General features: G+C 42.1%; 1 protein-coding gene across 1 annotated transcript in view; it reads left to right on the plus strand.

The window, feature by feature from the left end:
• Positions 1–20,229, plus strand: part of rasa2 (RAS p21 protein activator 2) — a 42,765-nt gene extending 22,536 nt beyond the window's left edge. Inside the window, exons 10-24 of the mRNA XM_023961781.2 lie at positions 1,201–1,354; positions 1,476–1,624; positions 2,608–2,722; positions 4,777–4,851; positions 4,935–5,058; positions 5,343–5,449; positions 5,523–5,606; positions 5,725–5,802; positions 5,880–5,953; positions 6,635–6,741; positions 7,418–7,500; positions 7,647–7,855; positions 14,115–14,218; positions 14,606–14,786; positions 16,463–20,229. Coding sequence (XP_023817549.1) covers positions 1,201–1,354; positions 1,476–1,624; positions 2,608–2,722; positions 4,777–4,851; positions 4,935–5,058; positions 5,343–5,449; positions 5,523–5,606; positions 5,725–5,802; positions 5,880–5,953; positions 6,635–6,741; positions 7,418–7,500; positions 7,647–7,855; positions 14,115–14,218; positions 14,606–14,786; positions 16,463–16,493 — 1,675 coding nt within the window. The 3' untranslated portion in view covers positions 16,494–20,229. The remainder of the gene's footprint in view (positions 1–1,200; positions 1,355–1,475; positions 1,625–2,607; positions 2,723–4,776; positions 4,852–4,934; positions 5,059–5,342; positions 5,450–5,522; positions 5,607–5,724; positions 5,803–5,879; positions 5,954–6,634; positions 6,742–7,417; positions 7,501–7,646; positions 7,856–14,114; positions 14,219–14,605; positions 14,787–16,462) is intronic.
• Positions 20,230–21,867: the final 1,638 nt, after the last annotated feature.

A 21,867-nucleotide genomic window follows, 5' to 3' on the forward strand; every position in this document is an offset into this window, starting at 1 on the left:
CCAAGGAGAAAAAGCAGAGAATATTCTTCAAAAGGAAACGAAAATGATCATTTCGTTCCTTTTAATTGTTCTGGCCAATATTTTTGTTGAGTCAAATGCCAAATTTTAGTGTTTTTTTTTCCCAGTTCTCTGAATAATCTATATTATTATGGATTTAAATCCCCATATTTGGTTTGTAGATATTTTTTCTCAGTTTTAAGCAGTTTTTATTAATATTGGACTAAAGTCACTTTTTTAAACTATTACAATTCCACCCAATAAGAAATATTAACTCAAAACTTTCTTTTTTTCTAAATTTATTATAGAATTTCTCTAATGTGTCTAAATGTAATCCAGGCTTTAGCTGCATTTGACAGTCCTGGAAATTGTAGAAATAAGACAGTAGAAGCTCAAATTTATTTTTAACGCCACCAGATTAAATAAAGAAAAAGGCTAAAAAAAACAGATAAATGTAGGAACACCAGTTGCTGCCATGTTTTATTTTAACTTTTAGTTATGAAAAAAAGGGATTTTAGTTTAAGCCAAAGATGATATGAGTTTTTTTTTGTTTTTTTTTTTTTTTTACCAACTTCCTTTATACTACAATTAAAAACCAGTTTTGGGGGGTAAAACATTTTTTGTAAATGCATTTTTATTAGTAATATCCCTCTGAAATGTTTTTTTTTTTTTACACAAACCTTTAAAGTTCCTGCGATCATCTTATGATCTATTTTCAAAGCCTTCCCAGTGTTATTTAAATGATGCTGGTTTTAGCTACATTCAAAACACCTGGGACATAGTTTTTGCAGAGCGGCAGTTGTTCATTAGAAATTTGAGTTGTGAGCGGGACCGTTGGCGCAGAGCAACCCCGCCCCCCTTTCCCTCCTTGTTGCTGTAAGTTTAGAGCAGCGAGTTTGTGTCACGCTCAGCATATTTTCTACGTCACAAATACAATCTTTTTCAACAGCATTTTTTTTGTCTGCTACTGATTAACAATGATTTGAATAAAGAAACAATCCAAAAGTAAATTTTGGGCTGAATTTTCTAAACATGTCCTCCATGATCAGAGAAATGGTGCAAGAACATGTTAAAAGCAGCACTTTTATAGGACTGGGTGCCTGATGCAGATCAGTGGGGCGTCTTATCAGCCTCTGATCTGTTTGCTGACACGTGAAACAAAGTCAGCAGCTTTAAGACTTCCGCCTTGATGTGATCTTTCAGGTATCTTCTTCAGCCCAAGGGGAACGGTAGCAAGTCCAAATCTGATGACTTGGGGTCGCTGCGCCTGAAGTTGACCTACATCGAGGACATGGTGCTGCCATCTGCCTGCTACAAGCCACTCTGCAACCTGCTGCTGAAATCCCCAGACGTGAAGGTAACGCGAGTGTTCTGTCCAAGTAAACATTTTAAGACGCGCGATTTTTATCACTTCCCTCATCCGTTGATCCATCTCTGCTCCACCAATTAATTCACTGCGTTTGGTTTCCCTCCTCCAGCCCATCTCAGCATCAGCAGCACACATCTTGGGGGACATCTGCAGGGAGCGATACGAAGTCGTTCTGCCGATGGTCCGACTGCTGCTTTACCACAATCGCTTTGTGCCTTTTGTTTCTGCTGTGGCAGCGCTGGAGCTGGACAACACTCAGTAAGTTCTGACCTGTTCATGTAGACCAAACCCCAAATACCCCAAAGAAGAAAAACTGGAGAAAAACCATTCAACACCGTTTTGTCCATCAGTCAAGGGGTAAAAACTGTAGGACATTTTAGCCTATGAATTTGCAGGCACAGTCACAGAGATGAAAATTAACAAAGTAACCCCACCCCCCAAGCAGTCGCTAAAGTCTTAGTCACATGCACATGTATAGGGGGCACTGAAGGTTTCTGAGTTGTCTGAGCCCATGGAGGGTCATAGAGAGGGTCATAGAGAGGAGCGGCTGCATCTTAAGGTGAGCGCAGGTGTTTCTCGCTGCACGGCCACCTCACGGGATGTCATAAAAATGTAACATCCCATCGTTGTGCGTGTGGTGTATCTTTTGCGAAGTATTTTAAGGACTAGCGGCAGATGCACGTACAGGTGATGCTGTTTCGCCACACTCTGGTCATTAGTGAGGTGTGAGAACTGGACCCTTAATGGTCACAGGTGATGTGCAAGTGCCGGTAGGATGGCCAGACTAACTACGCTCTGATTCTCTCATTTTTTCATTTCTATCATGTCAACAGCACTAACGGGCTCCTGGGCGCAATCTGCAGGGTTTGGGGGGTAAAAACGCAAGAATTTCACGTAGTTTACTCTTACTTACCTTTGTGTGTTGTATACATGTTTGCTTAAAACCTGTCGCTCGAACACTTTGGCTCTATGGGTTCATCAAGCTGTCTATGACCTTCATGCTTCATGCGGGCCACCTGCGTACACGTTTGACTATCCAGTGTCCAGCCATAAGGAAGATAATGCCAAAAATAAATGTATAGAATGCCCCTTATGTTGTTTTTTCTTTAACTTTTGCTATTTGTGTAAAAAGCAAAAGACAAAACCAAACCTGCTTCAGACTAAGGAATCGCCAAATTGTCGTACTTTGCCCTTTTTCTCCCGAAAATCAGAGGAACTGTTTGTGTTTGTCGTTCATGCAGGGAGGCTAACACTATATTTCGGGGCAACTCTCTGGCAACGCGCTGCATCGACGACATGATGAAGATTGTGGGAAAGAGTTACCTCGCTGTTACCCTGAAGCCCGTAATAGATGAGGTACGATGACGAGGAACAAATAGACACACACACACACACACACACCCAGGTGCAGCATTAAGCCTTGGCTCCACACTTAACTGTTACAAATAGTCAAGATATTAGTCTGCTCTTCATTGAAATAATCTCCATGGTAACGTACTTCAGAGTCATTCTCTTTTTATCAACTAAATGTCAGTTACATGATGCAGAAACAAATTTATAACAATAACTGTGATAAACGCTGATAAATAATCATTGTAACTCCAGCGGTCTTCTTCACCCCCTCATCTCTTTGTTTTTACATCCATGAACCTCTTCTTTGGTCTTCTTCTAGACCTCTGTCCTGGTATCTCCAACTTCAGCATCATTTTACCAACATCATCACCGTCCCTCCTCTCAGACCATCTCAATCTGCTTCCTTCCATTTATCTCCAGACATCTACCATGAGCTGTTCCTCTCACTATTTCATTCATGTTCCTATCCATCCTCCTCACTCATCATGGGTATACCGGTACCTCAACTGTGAGAGACCAAATGAGAAGGAGGGTCTAAAGGTAGGGAAGCCCAGTTTAGTGCCTTTCAAAGTGGACTTTGAAATGTTTCTTACCAAGCCACTCCTTCATTTCGAGGGGCAGTGTGTTTGGGATTGTTGTCATGCTGAAAGTTCCAGCCTCGTTTCATCTTCAGTGCCCTTGCTGATGGAAGGAGGTTTTCACTCAAAATCTGACGATACATGGCCCCATTCGTTCTTTCCTTTACACGGATCGGTCGTCCTGGTCCCTTTGCTGAAAACAGTCCCAAAGCATGATGTTTCCACCTCCATGCTTTACAGTGGGTACAGTGTTCTTTGGATGTAATTCAGCATTCTTTCTCCTTTAAACTCGATGAGTAGAGTTCTTTCCAAAAACTTCTATTTTGATTTCATCTGACCACAGGACATTCTCCCAATACTTTTCTGGGTGATCCAGATGCTCTCTGGCAAACTTTAGATGGGCCTGCACATGTACTGGCTTTAGCAGGGGGACATGTCTGGCAGTGCAGGATTTGAGTCCCTGGCAGCGTAGTGTGTTACTTATGGTAGTTATTTGTGTCCCAGTTCTCTGCAGGTCATTCACTAGGTTCCCCATGTGGTTCTGGGATTTTTGCTCACCGTGTTTGTGATCATTTTGACCCCACAGGGTGAGATCTTGCAGGAAGCCCCATGTGGAAGGAGATTATCAGTGGTCTTGTGTGTCTTCCGTTTCCTAATAATTGCTCCAAAGGTTGATTTCTTCACATCAAGCTTCTTACCTATTGAAGATTCAGTCCTCCCAGCCGGGTGCAGGTCAACTATTTGGTTTCTGGTGTCCTTAGACAGCTCTTTGGTCTTGGCAATAGTAGAGTTTGGAGTATGACTGTTTGAGGTTGTGGACATTTGTCGTTTATATAGATGACCAGATCAAACTGGTGACATTAATACAGGTAATGAGTGGAGGACAGATGATTCTCTTCTAGAAGAAGTTGCAGGTCTGTGAGCCAGAAATCTAGCTTATTTGTAGGTGACCAAATACTTATTTTCCACCATAATTTACAAACAAATTCTTTAAAAATCAGACAATATGATTTTCTGGATTTTTTTCCCCTCATTGTGTCTCTCACAGTTGAGGTTTTCCTACGATGAAAATTACACACCTCTCTCATCTTTTTAAGTGGGAGAACTTGCACAGTTGGAGGCTGACTGAATACTTATTTTTGCCCCACTGCACCTCCAGCTCTGCCTCCTATCTCTTTCTCAGAGTCTCTACGACATGTGGCTGCTCTCACTGCAGTTTTCGACACCTTTCCTTTCGTTCTTGATGACACTCTTCAGTCACACATCTCACCTGAACCCATCCTCCACCCGTTCCAGCCAGCGCTCTAGACTAAAGTTCTCCACCCTTTTCACCTCTGCTCCCTGTTACCGCACCGTTCCACTTCACTTCCCCTTATTTACACAGAGAAACGGACCCGACATGTTGCTCCAACTGCTCCCTCTTGAGGTAAGTTTGCTTGAACATATTTTGATCTTTTTGTGTTTTTTATTTTCATTCAGATTTGTGATTCCAACAAAAGCTGTGAAATTGACCCCATTAAACTAAAGGAAGGGGACAACGTGGAGGTCAATAAGGTAAACAACACAAACTGAAGTATTTCAAAAACACTGAAGTCAGCAGCCGCATTCTCTCCAGTAACAAGCATTTGTGTCAACAGGAGAACCTTCAGGGTTACGTCCAGAAAGTTTTTTCTTTAATCACCCAGTCCAGCTCCAGCTGCCCCCCTCTCATGTGTGACGTCTTCAGGTCTTTAAGGCAACTGGCGTGCAAACGCTTCCCAGGTAGAGTTTTCCCATGTCAGAGCTTTCATTTCCCTTTTTTGTCTGATAAATGAAGATGTGAGGTCATCTGTTATCATGGAAACATTTAAACGTGTACATGATGGAAACAAATTGCACCACAAGTTATGTAACTGCTGATTAATTACTAGTTAAGCCGCCATCTCAACAAAAGGCAATTTGTAATCTACCAGGAGAGGGCGCCAGAGCTTCAAATGTAACTGAATGTTGTGAGGCAGTGTATGTTTTTCCTTTTATAAATACAGTTTGTTGATGCATGTCTTCAGGCGACCCACACGTTCAGTATTCGGCCGTCAGCAGCTTTGTGTTCCTGCGCTTTTTCGCCGTGGCCGTTCTTTCTCCGCACTCTTTCCAGCTTCGTTCCCATCTTCCTGTAAGTGCACACCTCAACTTTACACGAACACGCCTCGAACCGAAAGTGACCTGCTCCCTGGCACTGATTGCAGGATCCAGAAATTTCACGCACCCTCACGCTCATCTCAAAAACCATCCAGACTCTGGGTAGCTGGGGCAGCTTGTCCAAGAAACTGGTAAGAACAAAATAAAATGTTCAGCTGGGTAAAGAGAAAAGATGCTCAAAAAGCGTCTTACATTGTAACATAGCATCATCAAATGCACTTCTTCTAATCTGCATCATTTACATTACAGTCCAGCTTCAAAGAAACATATATGTATGACTTCTTCAAATCATTCCAAGAGGAAAAGTGCATTGAAAAAGTTAAAAAGGTACATTTAGTAAAAGTCCATATTGCTTGTAAATATTTATGTTTTTGTGTTAAAACTTGTGTGGACTTTGTTTTCAGTTTCTTGATGAAATCTCCTCCAACGTCAATAAGGAGTCCAGCGGCCTGGAGGATGCAGTGGTTCTTAAAGAAGGGTAGGAGTGGAAGAACGTGTGAAGATTTCCACATTTATGTTTTGAAATCAAGTCTTTGAGATGAATCAATGAAAAAACAAAAAGAAAGTGTGGTTTGCTCATTGACCACTCAGAAGGTTCAGGGATGAGAAAATATATTAATCTGCTTAAATGAGAAATGACTGAAGACTGAAATTTTATGAAAGCCATTTTATAACATCCCTGATGCTTCATGCAGATCACACTGGAGAGAAGCACTAAAACCAGACCAGAGCAATAAATACAAACCAAATGGGGAAAAAAAAGAATAAAAGAAGGGGCCAAAGACACTTGGAAAACCTTTTTTATTAACATTTATTTTGAAAATCTGAACTTTAACTAACTTTTATTCTGTAAAATATCTCAGATTTTTTTTTTTCTAAAATGAGACTTTAAAATTCACTCCCATTTAAACAGTATTATGGTGTTTTTAACATGTTCTTGTGGCATTTCTTTTTTGGTTATGGTGGACAAATGTTAAAAGTGAACTACTGCCACTCTGCAGAAACTATGCCCTACCCAGTTTGCGCGATTAATGCTAAAAAAAAGGCATAATGATAATTAAAAGACCTTTTAGAATAGATCAAAGGACAATCGGAGTGGTTCTTTAGATAACAAAACGTGTGTGTTTGACAGCCACACTTCCCTCCTCTTCTCTTTAAGGGAAGTGCAGAAACGTGCTCAGGGGAAAAAGCGCCTTGGCAAGAAAAACTTCAAAAAGAGATGGCTCAGAGTGACCAACAAGGAGCTCACCTACCACAAACACAAAGGTGAGCGCCGCATCCTCTCTTTTTAGTTCTTTTTGTCTTTTTCTGTTCATTTCATTACATGTGTAGCTCTTTTTTGAAAACTGAGAGATGTTTCTGCGTGCCTGTATCAGCCAGAAGACTTATGGGAAAATCAGGTGTTTAACAGCCATCCATCAATAAGCGGAAATATTTGAAGTGAAACAAATTAATTAATTGAGTTAGTTAAATAATTGAATTATTTAATGACATTTTAAGGAGGTGGATTTATTCTTACGTTTCTCTCCCAGATCAATATATTTCCCTTTGATTTTAAAGTTTTATAGTTTTCAGCTGTGAAACCTTTGATTTTTATAACAGAAAGTAAATTAAACCAAGTTTATCAGACGTTTGGTCATAAAATCTAAGCGGAATTCCTTAAAAGATAGGAGATTGATGGTAAATGAGATTTATTGCATATTTTATCAAATTTGTTGTAGCATTCAACCAGCTCAATATAGTAAACAATCTGCATAAATAATAGCAAAGGTCTGAGTGAATGCCTCACTTGTTGGTTGGAATAGAAATAAGTGTTTAGGGGATGGATTCTGGTCCGACACATCGCTTACTGTCCCAATGTAAATATGTACTTTTTTAGGTAATGGAATTTAAACTTTTTAATAGTTTAAAAAAGTTAGAAAAACATGACCTCTCTTTACAGGGAAGGAGGCCATCTGCATCATCAACGTCAAGAACATCCGAGCCGTGGAGAAACTGGATGAAAGTGCCTTTAACCGCAAAAATGTAAGGCAGCTGAACTGCAGTGTTTACATGACTGCCTTTCAAATGAGACAAGTGTCATTGTTTTTTTTTCTATCAACTGTTTTGGGGAGAGAGTTTTGTCGGGGGGGTAGTGGGCGCTGATTGTAACGCAGCTTCGTGTCCGTCAGATGTTCCAGGTGGTGCACTCTGAGAAGCCGTTGTACGTTCAGGCGGGAAACTGTGTGGAAGCCAGCGAGTGGCTGGAGATCCTGGGTCAGGTCAGCCGCTGCAACGAAGGGCGGCTGGCCACCTTCCATCCATCGAACTACACGGGCGGAGCCTGGCAGTGCTGCAAAAGCCAGAGCAGCAGCGCTCCGGGCTGCAAGCCCTGCACAGCGTAAGTGCTGCCCCCACGTTCACATCTCACAGTTCAATTCAGGTCCATTTTATTTACATAGCTCAATATTATAAAATAAACAACTGATAAAATCAGTTATAAAATAGGTCATTGCTAAACTAAACAGACTAGGCTTATTGGGGAATCCCTGCCTTAAAACCCTCCTCTTTGTTATGGAAAAACTCCAAAAAAAAAACAGATTTTAGAAAAACTTCAGGGATGTCCACATGAAGGAGGGATCCTCCCCCAGGACGGACAGGCGATGTACCAGAACTCTTAGAGAAGAATTAGCTTATCTAACTCTACAACTACATGTTTGAATAGTGTATTAGATGGGCTTCATCCACATGGAACTGGGGGACAGCTGGGAGCACGAGACAAGCCAGAGACGAGGTCCACGGCCAAGGACAGGAGCAATGACAAACCATGAATCGCACTGCACCAAACAGAGCCATGAAAAAAAACTAAATTCTATATAAATGATCAAGAATAGAGGAAAGTAGAAGTAAATAAAAATGGAGGACAGAACCCCAGTGAACCAAACTTTCCCCTTAAAAGCTAACTGTTATTATTGAATTTAAATGTGTTAATAGTAAGTTATATGCACTATGGCACATATAGCGAAGGATAATAGTAACAATAATAGAAATCTACATTTTTAGCATATCAAAATGGATACAATATAGTATTAATCTGAGCAGGGGGAATGGGACGCCCTGGCCCGGTCTATGAAACCATCTTCCCTCTGCTTATTTGTTCAGAGGTCAAAGTAAAAACGATGTTCCCGTCTCCTCTATCAGGAGAATTTTATAAGTTGTAGTAAAATGTGTGGTACAAAGACGGTATTTTGAGCTTGACTTCAGTTACAGAGGTTGGACAGAAGTACTGATGTAGCTTTTCCAGCACAGATGGATCTGCTGATGTTGAAGGGGGTTATCGATGTTAAAGTAAAGCTGCTTGTCAGTCAGATGGATGATTGAGATTCTGCTTTCCTGCTTTCACTTTTAAACGTCAAAGAGCCCCTTTAGACAAGTTGTCAAAGACTTCGACCCCGACTGCTGACCGATACCTGTCCGTGGGACAGTTGGTATCAGGCCGCAGAGGGAGAAAAAAAACACGACCTACTAAAAGAAAACAGAATCACACACCCACCTCAGCCTCACACAGGCCGGTCTGTGAACATATTGCCTGACGGTAAACCGGTCTGTTTCCTGAAAAAGGTTGAGGACCGCTGCTTTAGAGGTATTGTTGGTGCTGAAACTGAGTGTAGGTGAAGGATAAATCTCAGGTTTCCATCTTTGACTGGATAACCTCTGACAGATCCGTAGGAGGTCTCCGTCTGCGGGGCGGCCGTCGGGTTGACCCGTAACCCTAGAGCGCCGTTACAGAGAGCATGCAGGTCTGCTTTATGAAGAGCAGAGGAGAAGTCCATAAATAAAGTTCCTATGTGAGGGAGTGGAGGTGTCTGCTTACCATGTTCAAGGGGATCAAACCAGCATCCTTCAACAGCTGTGCGCCTATTATCCCACCACTGGCTGCACGGTCAGAGCTGTTGTTTTTTTTAAGCCCTTTTGTTTTATGGTGTTTTGGCAGTTGTGCAGTAACTGGGGTCAGTGAAGGCGTCGTCCTTCTTTTATCTGCCATGACGGATGGACGTGTCAGTAAGTCGCTGAGCCTGAGCGGCTGGGCCACTCCACCACAGCTCTCTATTCCCTCACCACGGATGAAGAGCGGATCAGAGTTTATTTTCATGCACTGATGGTGATGAATTGGATGAAGGTTCAGTTTATTACGTAATAAGCTCACATCATTCAGAGTTATTGCAGGTAGCGGCTGCATCCTGCCTCAACTCCGTAGTCTTTTGCAAATTCCACATCTGGATCTGCTTTTGCTCCGAGGTCACGTGACGTGACGATGCCTCTGCAGGCAGGAGTGGGGATGTTTCAGCTGTGTCCTGCGGTGTTTGTCTTTAGGTTCATCTTCTGTTGTTTTCTAGACTCTAATAAAGACAGTCATGATCCACTATTTAGTGCCAGACTGCTTTGAATGCCTCATTCAGTAAAGATCTATAGATATAACACCTCAACAGCTTCTCTAGATGTCCTTGATAAGAAGATTCATGCATTTTTCTTGACTTTACAGCAAAACTCTGCATATTAAGGGTAAATTTGAGCATTTAAAAACCAAAACAGGAAAACCTGTTCAGTCTGTTATTAGAAATCCTCAGGGCATATATAATTTTCTTTAGATATGTCCTCCTCCATCAGAAAAATGTCCCAAGGACGTGTTAAAAAAAACACCATTTTGATTGGACTGGGTCTTGAGAAACATATAGAGACTTCGTAAAGTTTCTGATTCACCTCAAACTCTGACCATTAGGCTGTGAATACTGTACTTTAGAGGAAATCACATCAAACTGTGGAACCGGATCACAGCTTGCCATTTGTAAAAGCTCCTTCAAAATAAAATGTAAAGTCATGGTTACAAAAGTGGATTTTCTGTTTTAGCCAAAATATTTTGAGTTTTCCCATAAATAGCTGAGGTTTTTTTTAAATGGTAAATATTTGTTTTGCTTGGAAGAAGTAAAACTTAGTGTTTTAAAGTCATGTTTTTTTAATTACCCTTTTTGATTTGGGCAAAAATTCCTGGGCTTGTTTTAATCAAAATTAAACCTGTGGTTAGGGGGGTCGTAAAGAATACTACCAACGTATTCCCTGCGTGTCGTAAAAGGCGACTAAAAGGGACGGAGCGAGAGGACTGGGAATCCTCTCCCCTGTAACTACATTCCTAATTACGGACAGGGCAGAGTTGGGAAGGGGAGATTACCTCCCCAAACCCTTAAGATTGGGTCTTTGAATGTGCGGGGGTGTAGTACGGACGGAAGCAAAAGAGATCTGATTGGAAGGATGTTTGGAAGGAGGGGAATGAGCGTGTTAGCACTGAGTGAGACAAAGATGAAAGGGAAGGGTGAGTGTGTGTTTGGAAGTGTGAGTGGGAGAATGTCTGGTGTAGAGAGCGGGAGAGCAAGAGAAGGTGTGGCTTTGCTGGTGAGCTGTGAGGTGAAACGATGTGTGGTTGAATGGAAGGAGGTTTCACCAAGACTGATATGGGTGAAAGTGAAATTTCGGAAGGAGCTGTGGGTGTTTGTGAGTGCATATGGTCCTGGCAGTGAGAGGAATGAAGAGGAGAGAGTGACCTTCTGGAACGACTTGGATGAGTGCTTGCAAGGATTTGGAGCAAATGTGAATGTAGTGCTGATGGGAGATCTGAATGCTAGAGTGGGTGATGTGAAAATTGAGGGTGTTGTTGGCGTGCATGGTGTTCCTGGAAAGAATGATAATGGTGAGAGACTGATAGGAATGTGCACTGAAAGAGAGATGGTGATTGGGAATACATGGTTCAGAAAGAAAGAGATCCATAAGTATACGTGGGTGAGGCAGAGTGGTGGAAGAGTGATTGACAAAGCACTGATGGATTATGTGGTGGTTTCAAAGGTTGCATGTAGTAGATTGCTGGATGTAAGTGTAAGGAGGGGAGAGTGTGGAGGTATGTCTGATCACTATTTGGTGGAAGGAAGGTTGCGTGTGGGTATGCCATGGGTGAGAGTGAGAAAGAGTGGGGAGGCAAGAAAAGTTCTGAGAGTGAGTGTTTTGAAGAACAGAGAGAAAATGTGTGAGTATCAGAAGGAATTAGGTGGCAAGTGGAATATGGTGAAGGAGCAAATGGTTGTTGGAGTGGAGGAAGAATGGCAACAGTTCAAGAGTGCAGTGGTTGGAAGTGCAGAGGAAGTGTGTGGTGTGAGACGTGTTGGGGGTGGTCTAAGAAAGGGAAGTGAATGGTGGTGCGAGGATGTAAGGTTGGCTGTAGCTGAGAAGAGATGTGCGTACGAAGTATGGCTACAGAGAAAGGACAGGGAGTCATATGAGTGTTATAAGGAGAAGAAAAGGGAGGCTAAGAGAGCTGTGCGTGAGGCAAGAGCGGCTGCGGACGAAAGGTGGGGCAGACAGTTGACTGATAATTTTCGTGAGAACAAGAAAATGTTTTGGAAGGAGGTGAAGAGGGTGCGAAAGGGAGTGTCGGGGAGGGAGGAGAAAGTGAAAACAGAGGATGGAAGGATGTTGAATGAGGGGAATGCAGTAAGAAAAAGATGGGCAGAGTATTTCGAGAGGCTGCTGAATGTGGAGGAAGATCGGGATGCTGTGATTGGGATGGATGGAAGGGAAAGTAGACTGAATGTATTAGAAGAGTTGAATGAAGCGTTGATTACGGGAGACGAAGTTGTGCAAGCTGTGGGAAAGTTGAAAGTAGGAAAGGCTGCAGGTGTGGATGGGTGTGCTGTGGAATGCCTGAAGTGTGGTGGAGCGATCGTGATTGAGTGGTTAGTGAGATTGTTGAATGTGTGTTTTGCAAATGGGCAGGTGCCGCTTGATTGGATGAGTGCGTGTGTGGTTCCCCTGTACAAGGGTAAGGGTGATAAGTATGAATGTGGTAGTTTTAGGGGTATTAGTCTGTTGAGTGTTGTAGGCAAAGTATATGGGAGAGTGCTGATTAATAGGGTAGTGGAGGGAACTGAGTGTATGATTGGTGAAGAGCAGTGTGGTTTCAGGAGAGGTAGAGGGTGTGTGGATCAGGTGTTTGTTGTGAGACAGGTGTGTGAAAAGTTTTTGGCTAAGGGGAGGGAGGTGTTTTGGGCATTCATGGATTTAGAGAAGGCGTATGATAGGATTGATAGAGAGGCGTTGTGGGTGGTGTTGAGTATGTATGGTATTGATGGTAGATTGTTGGAAGGTGTGAAGAGTTTTTATAGAAACAGTAGAGCGTGTGTGAGAGTGGGAAATAGCATGAGTGATTGGTTTCCTGTGAGGGTTGGTCTGCGTCAGGGATGCGTGATGTCTCCGTGGTTGTTTAACGTGTATTTGGATGGTGTGGTAAAAGAGGTGAATGAAAGGGTGTCGGGTACGGGTGTGAGCATGATAAATACTGACGGCAGCGAATGGAGTGTGAATCAGTTGCTGTTTGCAGATGATACTGCACTAGTGGCTGACTCAGAAGAGAGCTTGGCACGTCTGGTTGAGGAGTTTGGAAGGGTGTGCGACAGAAGGAAGTTGAGAGTGAATGTGGAAAAGAGTAAGGTGATGAGGTGTACGAGGTTAAAGGGTGAACGTAGATTGAATGTGGCATTAAATGGGGAGCTGTTGGAAGAGGTAGAGTGTTTTCAGTATTTGGGGTCGTGTGTCTGTGTGGATGGTGGAATGGGGGGAGAGGTAGAGTTTAGAATGAATGAAGTACGAAAGATATGGGGGGTAATGAAGAGAGTGTTTGAATGTAGGTCACTGGGAAAGGATGCAAAAAGGAGATTGTATGAGGGTGTGGTGGTGCCTGCAGCGTTATATGGGGCTGAAACATGGAGTCTGAAAGTGGCGGAAAAGAGGAAGCTGAATGTAGTTGAGATGAGATGTTTGAGGAGTATGTGTGGTGTGACGCGTATGGATCGTGTGAGAAATGAAGTTATCCGAGAGAGAACTGGTGTGACGCAAGAGTTGGCTGAAAGAGCAGAGCAAAAGGCACTGGGATGGTTTGGACATGTTGAAAGAATGGAAAGGGAGCGATTGGTGAAAAGGGTATACAAATCTGATGTGAGTGGAGTGAGAATGAGAGGAAGACCGCGAATGGGATGGACAGAGGGTGTAAGAAGAGCGTTGAGTGCAAGAGGGATGACTGTGGTGCAGGGGAGAGAGGCTGCTCAGGACAGGGATGGGTGGAGAGAGTTTGTCTATGGATGAATGGATGGGTGTGGTAGAGGTCTGGTCTTGGGATGAAGCGGCAAGGGGAAACCAGCCTTGGCTGAGGCCCTGCTGTGGAGGTGCCCACACTGGGCTGTGCAGCTGACCCTGGTGCAGTGTGGTGTGGCTTAGACCAGACCTCAGACCAGTCGCACGCACATACGCACACACGCACTCACACACTGAAGGAGGAGGGTTTGGGGAAGAGACAGAGGGAGCTAAAATTGTGTGCCTTGTCTAGGCTACCCCACCTTGGTGGGACACAGCCTTGGTAAATAAAAAAAAAAAAAAAAAAAGATTTTGTTTTATTGTTCTTGTGTTATTTTTGTCTAAAAATCCTAAAGTTTGAGGAAATGAAGTACGCTGAAGTACTAAACTACAGAGTTTAGTTGGTTTTGAGTGTAAACTAATAAACACGTTCCTCTCCGCTCCGGCTCGTCGGAGAGCCGATCTGATGCATCCTTCTCCCGTTTCAGCACCATGCTGGCCAACCTGCAGCTGGACATCGACTGCGACCGCGAGGCAGAGAGACTTTTCTCCTTCCTCTCCTCAAACGATGTCAAGCTCCATAACATGGAGGGTCAGTAAAACATTGAAGAACACGCTTTATGGAACACATATGACCTGTAGCCATGGCTGTAACATGTGAAAACACTGAAACTCATACAGGACTCTTGCATCTGTTTTTAATTGTTCGGTTCTCTGACTTTTGTACAGCTCTGCGGTGGTTTTCCTTGCTTTGTGGGTTTAGGTTCCCATGTGTGCACTTTCACTTCTTCTCCCAGTCCATAAATACCAGAACAAAGGCTAGAAGTCCTGTAAACATTTGTTAAACTCTCAACGTTCACCTCAAGTTAACAACCTTCCCCATTATCCTCCTGAACATCCTCTGGTGTTGTGAAGCATCACTAACTGCAGGGAAGTCTTGATGGAAGCCAGCTTTACGGTGCTTGTCTCCCCCCCTCAGATGCGTGTGCCAGCATGGCCGTGTACCAGGGCCCCCAGCGAGAGCCAGAGGAGTACTCCAAGTTCACCATCCAGGAACCCAAAGAGACCTTTCAGACACTCAAACAGCTACGGAACGTGATGGAGGAGCTGCAGAGGCAGCACGACACCCGCAGCGACACCACCGCACAATACGGCAGCCTGTGAGTCTACGACCATCCGCAATATCGGAGAAATGAAAGTTTGGGTTTGTTAAGTTATTACATGCAATTTCAAAATCAAAGGAATAAAGCCCATAATAATACATAGATTCATTATATCAAACATATTTGAGATATTCATTCATAAATTCATTAGAACATTAAAAAAAGTAATTTTCTTGGCAATGTAATTGCTCCTTTTCATTAATAGACATAAGGTTAAACTGGTATATGTGGGCCACAGCTCATAACAAAGTAAAAGAGAATACGTTCTGTTAAAAATAAGTATATTTTAGTTTATTTATTTCTGTTTTTTACAGTAAAATATAAAGCTTTGCAGTTTAAAACTGCTCTTTTTTTAAATTTTGAAACCCAAATACATTTTAGTACAAATTTTTTTTAAATTACAGTGTGATCTTTGTCATTTATAGTTTTTAAAAAGTAATCCAATAATGTCAGAGAATTGGCAGAGAAAAATCAGGACTTAAGGCCTGTTCACACCGGGACGAATTTCGCCGGCGATTTTCGCCGACGTTTAACGCCTCGTGACTAAACAAAGGGCACCAACGAGAGTGTGCACACCGACGCGAAAAAACGCCAGGCGTTAAAGCGTCGAAAAAAAAAAACGCCTCGGGTTCGTTTTTTTTTTTCGACGCGTCGCGTCGAAATCTACTCGACCAATGAGAACGGCGCTTTTGCTCACGTGTCTGGAGCTTCTGAAGTTACAGTAAAACACAACTTGGGGGCGCTCAAACACAAAACTGCCTTGCTGAGCACACATACCAGCGAAGAAGATATACGCCAAGTAGCGTCTACACTGCCGCGAAGCAATAATGACGGACATTCTAAAATATCCCCGAATCAAGCACCAGTTGGAGCAACTGGTGCTTGAAATATTCATGTTTTCTTTGTTTGATTCTGACAAGCGCGTAAATACTTGCTCTCTTCTTCTGAGTGAAAAGCGACTTTAAGAAGCGTAAAGTTGCGCAGCGCCACCTTGTGTACAGGAGTATTTCTGTTTTACATTAAGCGCCATCTAATGTCAGGGAATGAAATTGCATGTTCACTCCACTCATCGTCAGCGAAAATCGCCTGGGTGTGAACACAAAAAACGTGACGAAAAACGCTGGCGAATAACGCCTGGCGAATATTCGTCCCGGTGTGTACTGTAAAAAACAGAATAATGCGGGTTTCAGAAATCTTTAAATAGTCACCTACGTATAAAGATGATTGGGTCTGAATCCTCTAACTAACCTTTGTTCCAGTGATTAAAAACATAGAAGCAGAAACGCCTTCAGTCCTCAGATCATGATCTTGTTCTGCTCCTGCAAATCCCTTTTACTGTAATCATAAGTGCAGAGTCATGGCAGGTGCTCAGGTGAAGCTTCAGGCTCCGATTGCACAAGATATCAAAACATTTTAAACCATCCAGAACAAAAAAAGCTGCTCTGGAGACCATCTCCCTGCTGGAGTGGGTTCCATCATCTGCTGCAGAGTTCTTTGTTCTGCTGATCCAATGGTCCATTTTTTTTTTTACTTTAGCAAGTCGTAATAAAGTAGAAATGTGTAACTTCTTTCAAATTAAAACTGTATTTGGTTTATTTTAATCAATTTAGTAGAAAAACAGCTGTTCTTTTTGTTTTATTTTAAAAAAGCTGCATTTGCTTTCTTTGTTGCAGTGACAACCCTATTGTGGGGAAAACCTCTTAACCTGTGGAGTGGGTGTGGCTTAAACGGCCATGCAGCGGATTTTTATTGTCCTTGAAGAGCCCCGACCCATCGGAAAAGGCGTCTCCGTGACGGAAACCTTCAGACATGAAGAGGAACGCCTCTGCAGGGCTCGGTCGCTCCTCGTCTCTCAGGCAGAGGCGGCTCCCGATCTCTTTTTTTGTGTCCGCTCCGCGGTTCAGCATGGGCACGGTGGAAGCGTCGTCTGATGGTGTGTGAATAGGCTGCTATTACCTGTTTTTATTCACTCTGTTCGACATCCACAGCTGTGAAAATCCTTGGTTTCTAACATCCTGCTCTCCCCCCTTGAACCTTGGAGTTTCTTTCTGTCTTGGCTCCATAAACGTCCCTCCAGTTAATATATATATATATCTATATATATATAGATATATATATATAGATGTGTGTGTGTGTGTGTGTGTGTGTGTGTGTGTGTGTGTGTGTGTGTGTGTGTGTGTGTGTGTGTGTGTGTGTGTGTGTGTGTAGATAAAACCAGTCTGCCTTACTTTGATGGATGTTCCTTTCCCATTTAATGCTGAGGAAATAATGCAGAAGCACTTTACATATTTGGAAATGTCCAAATGAAAACGATTAGATACATGGTATCAGCTTTCCTCTTTTTGATCAGTTACATGATCTCAAATACAGTTTTGCTGTTTCGTTTCTGTACAATAAGATTTCTATAGCCTGTAGATTTTAAGATATTTTCTTGACCAAAGGCAGGACGTACATGTTGATGTATTTTGACTATAAACCTTTGAAAATGGAGACCAAAAAATAACAGAAATATATTGCATGTGTTCAGTTTTGAAGCCCGATAGCACGACTGTGGTGAAGAGTTGTTTTTCCTCGTGATTGTGAATCGTACATCTGAACCTGTGCTGTCATATGAAGAGCCTCCCGACACACCTATAGTGGCCTACGTGAGTCTAAACGGAGTTCAGGCACGTTTTGTCTCCGGCACGTCTAAGCCGGGTTTGACAATCGCAGGGCCATCTTTGCTTCTGTCCCTTACATTGACTGTATATGAAAACTGGACTGAGTGTCCCCTCCCCCCACTTGCGTTTTTAAGCAGGAAGTACGGTTTGCTCAAAGAAGCCAGAATCTCACAGACTTCAATTGAGAAGTTGCTGTGTTCACACTGGCCGGGTAACGCGCTGTCTAGTTACCACTTCCAATAAAAAGTCGTTGTAATTCAAAACTATCAGGTTCACATGTAGCTTCTTAAGCTTTTAGGACCAATTCCGGGATCTGTGTACAAAACGCTTGTCCAATGAACGTGCGTTGAAAGTTAAACCAGTTGAACTTTGGCCAATCAGAGACTCGGATTTGGGTGGAGTCCTTTTTAATTTCACTGAAGTCCCAACTTTTTGTTAAGTGATCATTAAGAAGAAATTAATATTTGCAGTTTGTGCCCGGCCGGAATTATATGACACCAAGGCCGAATCCGAATTCTTCCAATCCCTGTATAGCTTCTCCCTACCCTGACATGTAGCCCTCCAAACAGAGAGTTATAGAAAAATAGTGTCTTCTAATTCGGAGATCCTTCCCACTCGGAATAGGGAGAAGCCGGTGAGGTAGGGGAAGAATTCGAATTGAGCCCAAGTCTTTGGTATATCAGAATAAAGCTGTGACAGAAAAAAGCTGGAGCAAGATTCACAAGATTTGAACCAATTCAACATTTCACACCAAGCCTCTTCCAGCTGTCTGCACATGTGCTACTATTGGGTAGCAACAGTCCAGTGTAAACATCACACGCTAAACGCACATTTCAAGAATGCATGTTTAGCGTCTGTTCTTGATCATGTCACATGCCCGGTGTGAACGTAGCATCAGAATAACTATTTCTTGCTAACATGTTTTTGCTAATCCTCGTTTCTTTGTGATATTTTGTTCATTGGTGCAAGTTCTTTAAGTTATAAACTGGCCAATCAGATGCCTCAATGAAGTAGGTGGAGCCTGCGGGGCCTCAATGTACCACGTTTAAAACATTTTATTGAGCGATTTTGTGGTAGGGATGTGGACTTCAACAAGCTCACTTCTGATTGGTAGGAGTGGTCCCCATAGAAACTCAAACAAACTCGGACCAGTCACTGCTTACCAACGTCTGGCTCCAGCATGGTGGCGCCCCTGTTGCAAAATAAATGGCGATTGACTTGACCTCGTTTCGTTGAAGCTGAAAGTAACCCATTTTCTACGAGTGACATCACACTCACTCAGTCCACTTCTCATATACAGTCAATTGTCCCTCACCAGCATCACTCCACAGCTCTAGCTGTCCCGCTTCGTGGTTTTTACAGTTTTCTTCGAGACTCGGCGGCCTGGAGCGGAGCGTCAGAAATGCACATTTCTAAAATGCTTCTATTTTTAAACAACTCTGTATGGTGACGTTTTTAGTAAAACATGAGAAATATGAGAGAACTTTACTCATCGTAGCGTCGTTCGTCACCAAAATGCGATTAAAATTTATTAGATGTACTCTCCTAAATGGAAGTATTTTGTTTTTTAGCCGCCAAATCCTCCTGAAACCAACAGATTCCTGTGGTTGTCACTGACTCACTCCTCCTCAGCTGTTTTGGGCTGAAACACTTTTATTTTCTTGAACCTTTTTGTGCCCCCACCCCCCTAAGGTCACTCCTGCACCTTTTCCAACAATGAAGAAAGGGAAACTTGATGTAACATGTTGGACATTCATTCTGGTGAAACAGGGTCTGCCATCTTTTTTTATTATTATTATTATTTTATTTTTTTTATTAAATGATCTGTTTTGTCTTTGATTCATCACTTATATTTCTAACGTGCATGTTATTTCTTATTTAACGGTTTATTTTTCAAGATAAAAGTATTTGTATCCGTGTTGTTGTTTCTGTTGTTGCTTGCCTCTGCAGAGTAGATGTGTTGCTCTGCTGGTACCAGCCTTGTTCTTCGTCTGTCATGTGTTTTTTTTTCGGGGCTGCCTTTTGTTTGCGGACCTTCAGTTCGGAGATGAACGGCGGGGGGGGGGTTATTTAAGTGAATGTGTGGCGCCTCCTCTGTTAAACTCCAACAGGAATCGCTGCAGGTTAATGAGCTGAAGGACACTTGTTGAACTGTGAAACAGTTTAATGCTCATTTTAATTTGGAGAAAAAGCTCTTTTTTTTTTTTTAATTAAATTCAACCCCAGATGTGAGGATGAAGTTGTAGAAATTCACTGTATACGAAGTGGAATTTCAGCTTTGTTTCTAATTTTAAAAAAGGCCAGTGGAAGTTGATTAATGCATTTTTTAAATAGTTCCTTTAATCTCCATCCTAATATTTTCTGATCTGCTCCAGGAAACTCCTGCAGCAGCCTGGTGCTTTGGTACCAAACCTGCATCCTGAATTGATCCATCTGAGAGAAAAATGTGTGCTTTCAGACTAAAGTAGGATGTGACGTATGTGATTTTTAAGCACTTTGTTTAAATAATGAAAATGTTTATTTAGCTGGAAGAATAATTAGCACCAAAAGTAAACGAAAATGTGTAAAAATGTGTTTGTTTGTCCCCAAGAAAAATGAGAAAAGCTAAAAGTTTCCAATTTTTTTTTGTTTAAATCCAGTTTCTAATGTAAAAGAGATTATCTACATTTCTCCAACTTCTCTCTGAATGTGTCAGACTCTTTTTAATGTCTGGTTTTATACTCCACAACTGTTTTTTTCCATGCTGTGTCAGTAAAAAATAAAACCTTTGCAAACATTTAGCATATTTGTCATGTTTTTACACTTCTTCTGCATTGGTCATGATCATCAAAAGTCCATCCATCTACCGCTCATCCACACTGGTTAATACCTTGTGTGACATTTGCCTTGTGTGACATTGTGTGACCATTTGCCTCAGGCATAGCAACACATCTCCTTGGCATAGAGATAATGAGGTTGTGGATTATGGCCTGTGGAATGTTGGTCCAGTTTTTTTTATTTTATTTTTTTACTTGTCCTGTCCAACAGCTGAGCAAACAGACGAGAGCTGAAGGCCTCTTGTGTTGGACATATTTAACTGTTTTCTGACACACAAAGTGTATATTTGGATAAACCCCTTTTGTAATTTAGGCAAATTTTCTATTTATTTTTGATTATATTTGTGACTGTTTTTTGTTGGACTGAATGGTAAAGAAGAGGTGGACTTCTCTTGATTGGCTGTGCAAAGTTGCTGGATATCAGCAGGCACCGGAACACGCTGTCATTGTCAGAGTTCTGACTTTTTCCTTAATAAAGGGAAGAACCACACAGGAGATTAGAATTTTTGTTAGACTTCTGCAGAAGGAAAATCGGTCTGTCACAGCGCAAACTGTCAGAGGAGTTCTGCCAGTGTATCCAGTCTCTTTTTATTGAACACTGAAGGTTGCAGACATTCATGTGGGTCATTTAATCAGGAACAACAGGAACATCTTATTTTTGTATACTCAGGACTTTTCAGGTCATTGTTTTCTTACTGAAAGATAGAACTGAGACAATCATATTATGGTGAAAATAACATGTAAGTAAATGATAATTACATAATTCTAACATCCCTCCCTTTTTATCATTTCAAGTAAACACAGATAAATGGAAGGAACAAACGTGAAACATGGTTATTTAATCATAAGAACAAGGCATCAAAACATAATTTCACCACTTGCTTTAGGCACTTTCAGTGAGAGATTCAGACGATGCCTCTGAAGTAGGAGTATTCACATGGGTACGGGTCCTCCTCAGCTTGTTGGATCAGCTGGTAACCGATGAAAGCCTGGTATCTCTGTGTGTTCAAAATGCCACCAATAAAACTCACCTGTGTGTTGTTGTTTTTTACATACGCCTGCCCATACCATAATCCCACCGCCACCATGGGCCAATCGACAACCTGATCAACTCTATGAAAAGAAGAAGAGTTGCAACACATAAGGCCAAACCTGATTCTTTTCTTTATTTTCTTTAACCTGGGGGGGGGGGGGGGGGGGGGGGGGGGGGGTTCCATTGAGATTTAAAAGCTCTTTCTCAAGGGAGTCCTACCCCCCACCAAAAACACATTTCAGAGGGGCCTTTTATTGTAAAGCTTTCATTTTGTTGTCTAATCAGCATCTTGACACGGCAAACCTGTGAGGTGGGATGGATTATCTCTGCAAACGGGAATTGCTCCCAAATATGAAAAATATTAGAGAGAAATGGCTATTTTTTTAGTGTAATGTTTTAGATCTTTGAGTCATCTCATGACAAATGAGAGCAGAAACAAAAGTGTTGTGTTTATGTTTTTGTTTATTGTGTTAATGATGATTCTGATTCCATCCGTAATCGTTACCAAAAAGCATCTGAAAACGTAAGAAGTTTTTATTCTTTTGTTCTAATCTCTAATTAGATTTTAT

Source organism: Oryzias latipes, chromosome 13, assembly GCF_053564925.1.
Source record: "Oryzias latipes strain Hd-rR chromosome 13, Olatipes_Hd-rR_3.1".
Lineage (NCBI taxonomy): Eukaryota > Metazoa > Chordata > Actinopteri > Beloniformes > Adrianichthyidae > Oryzias > Oryzias latipes.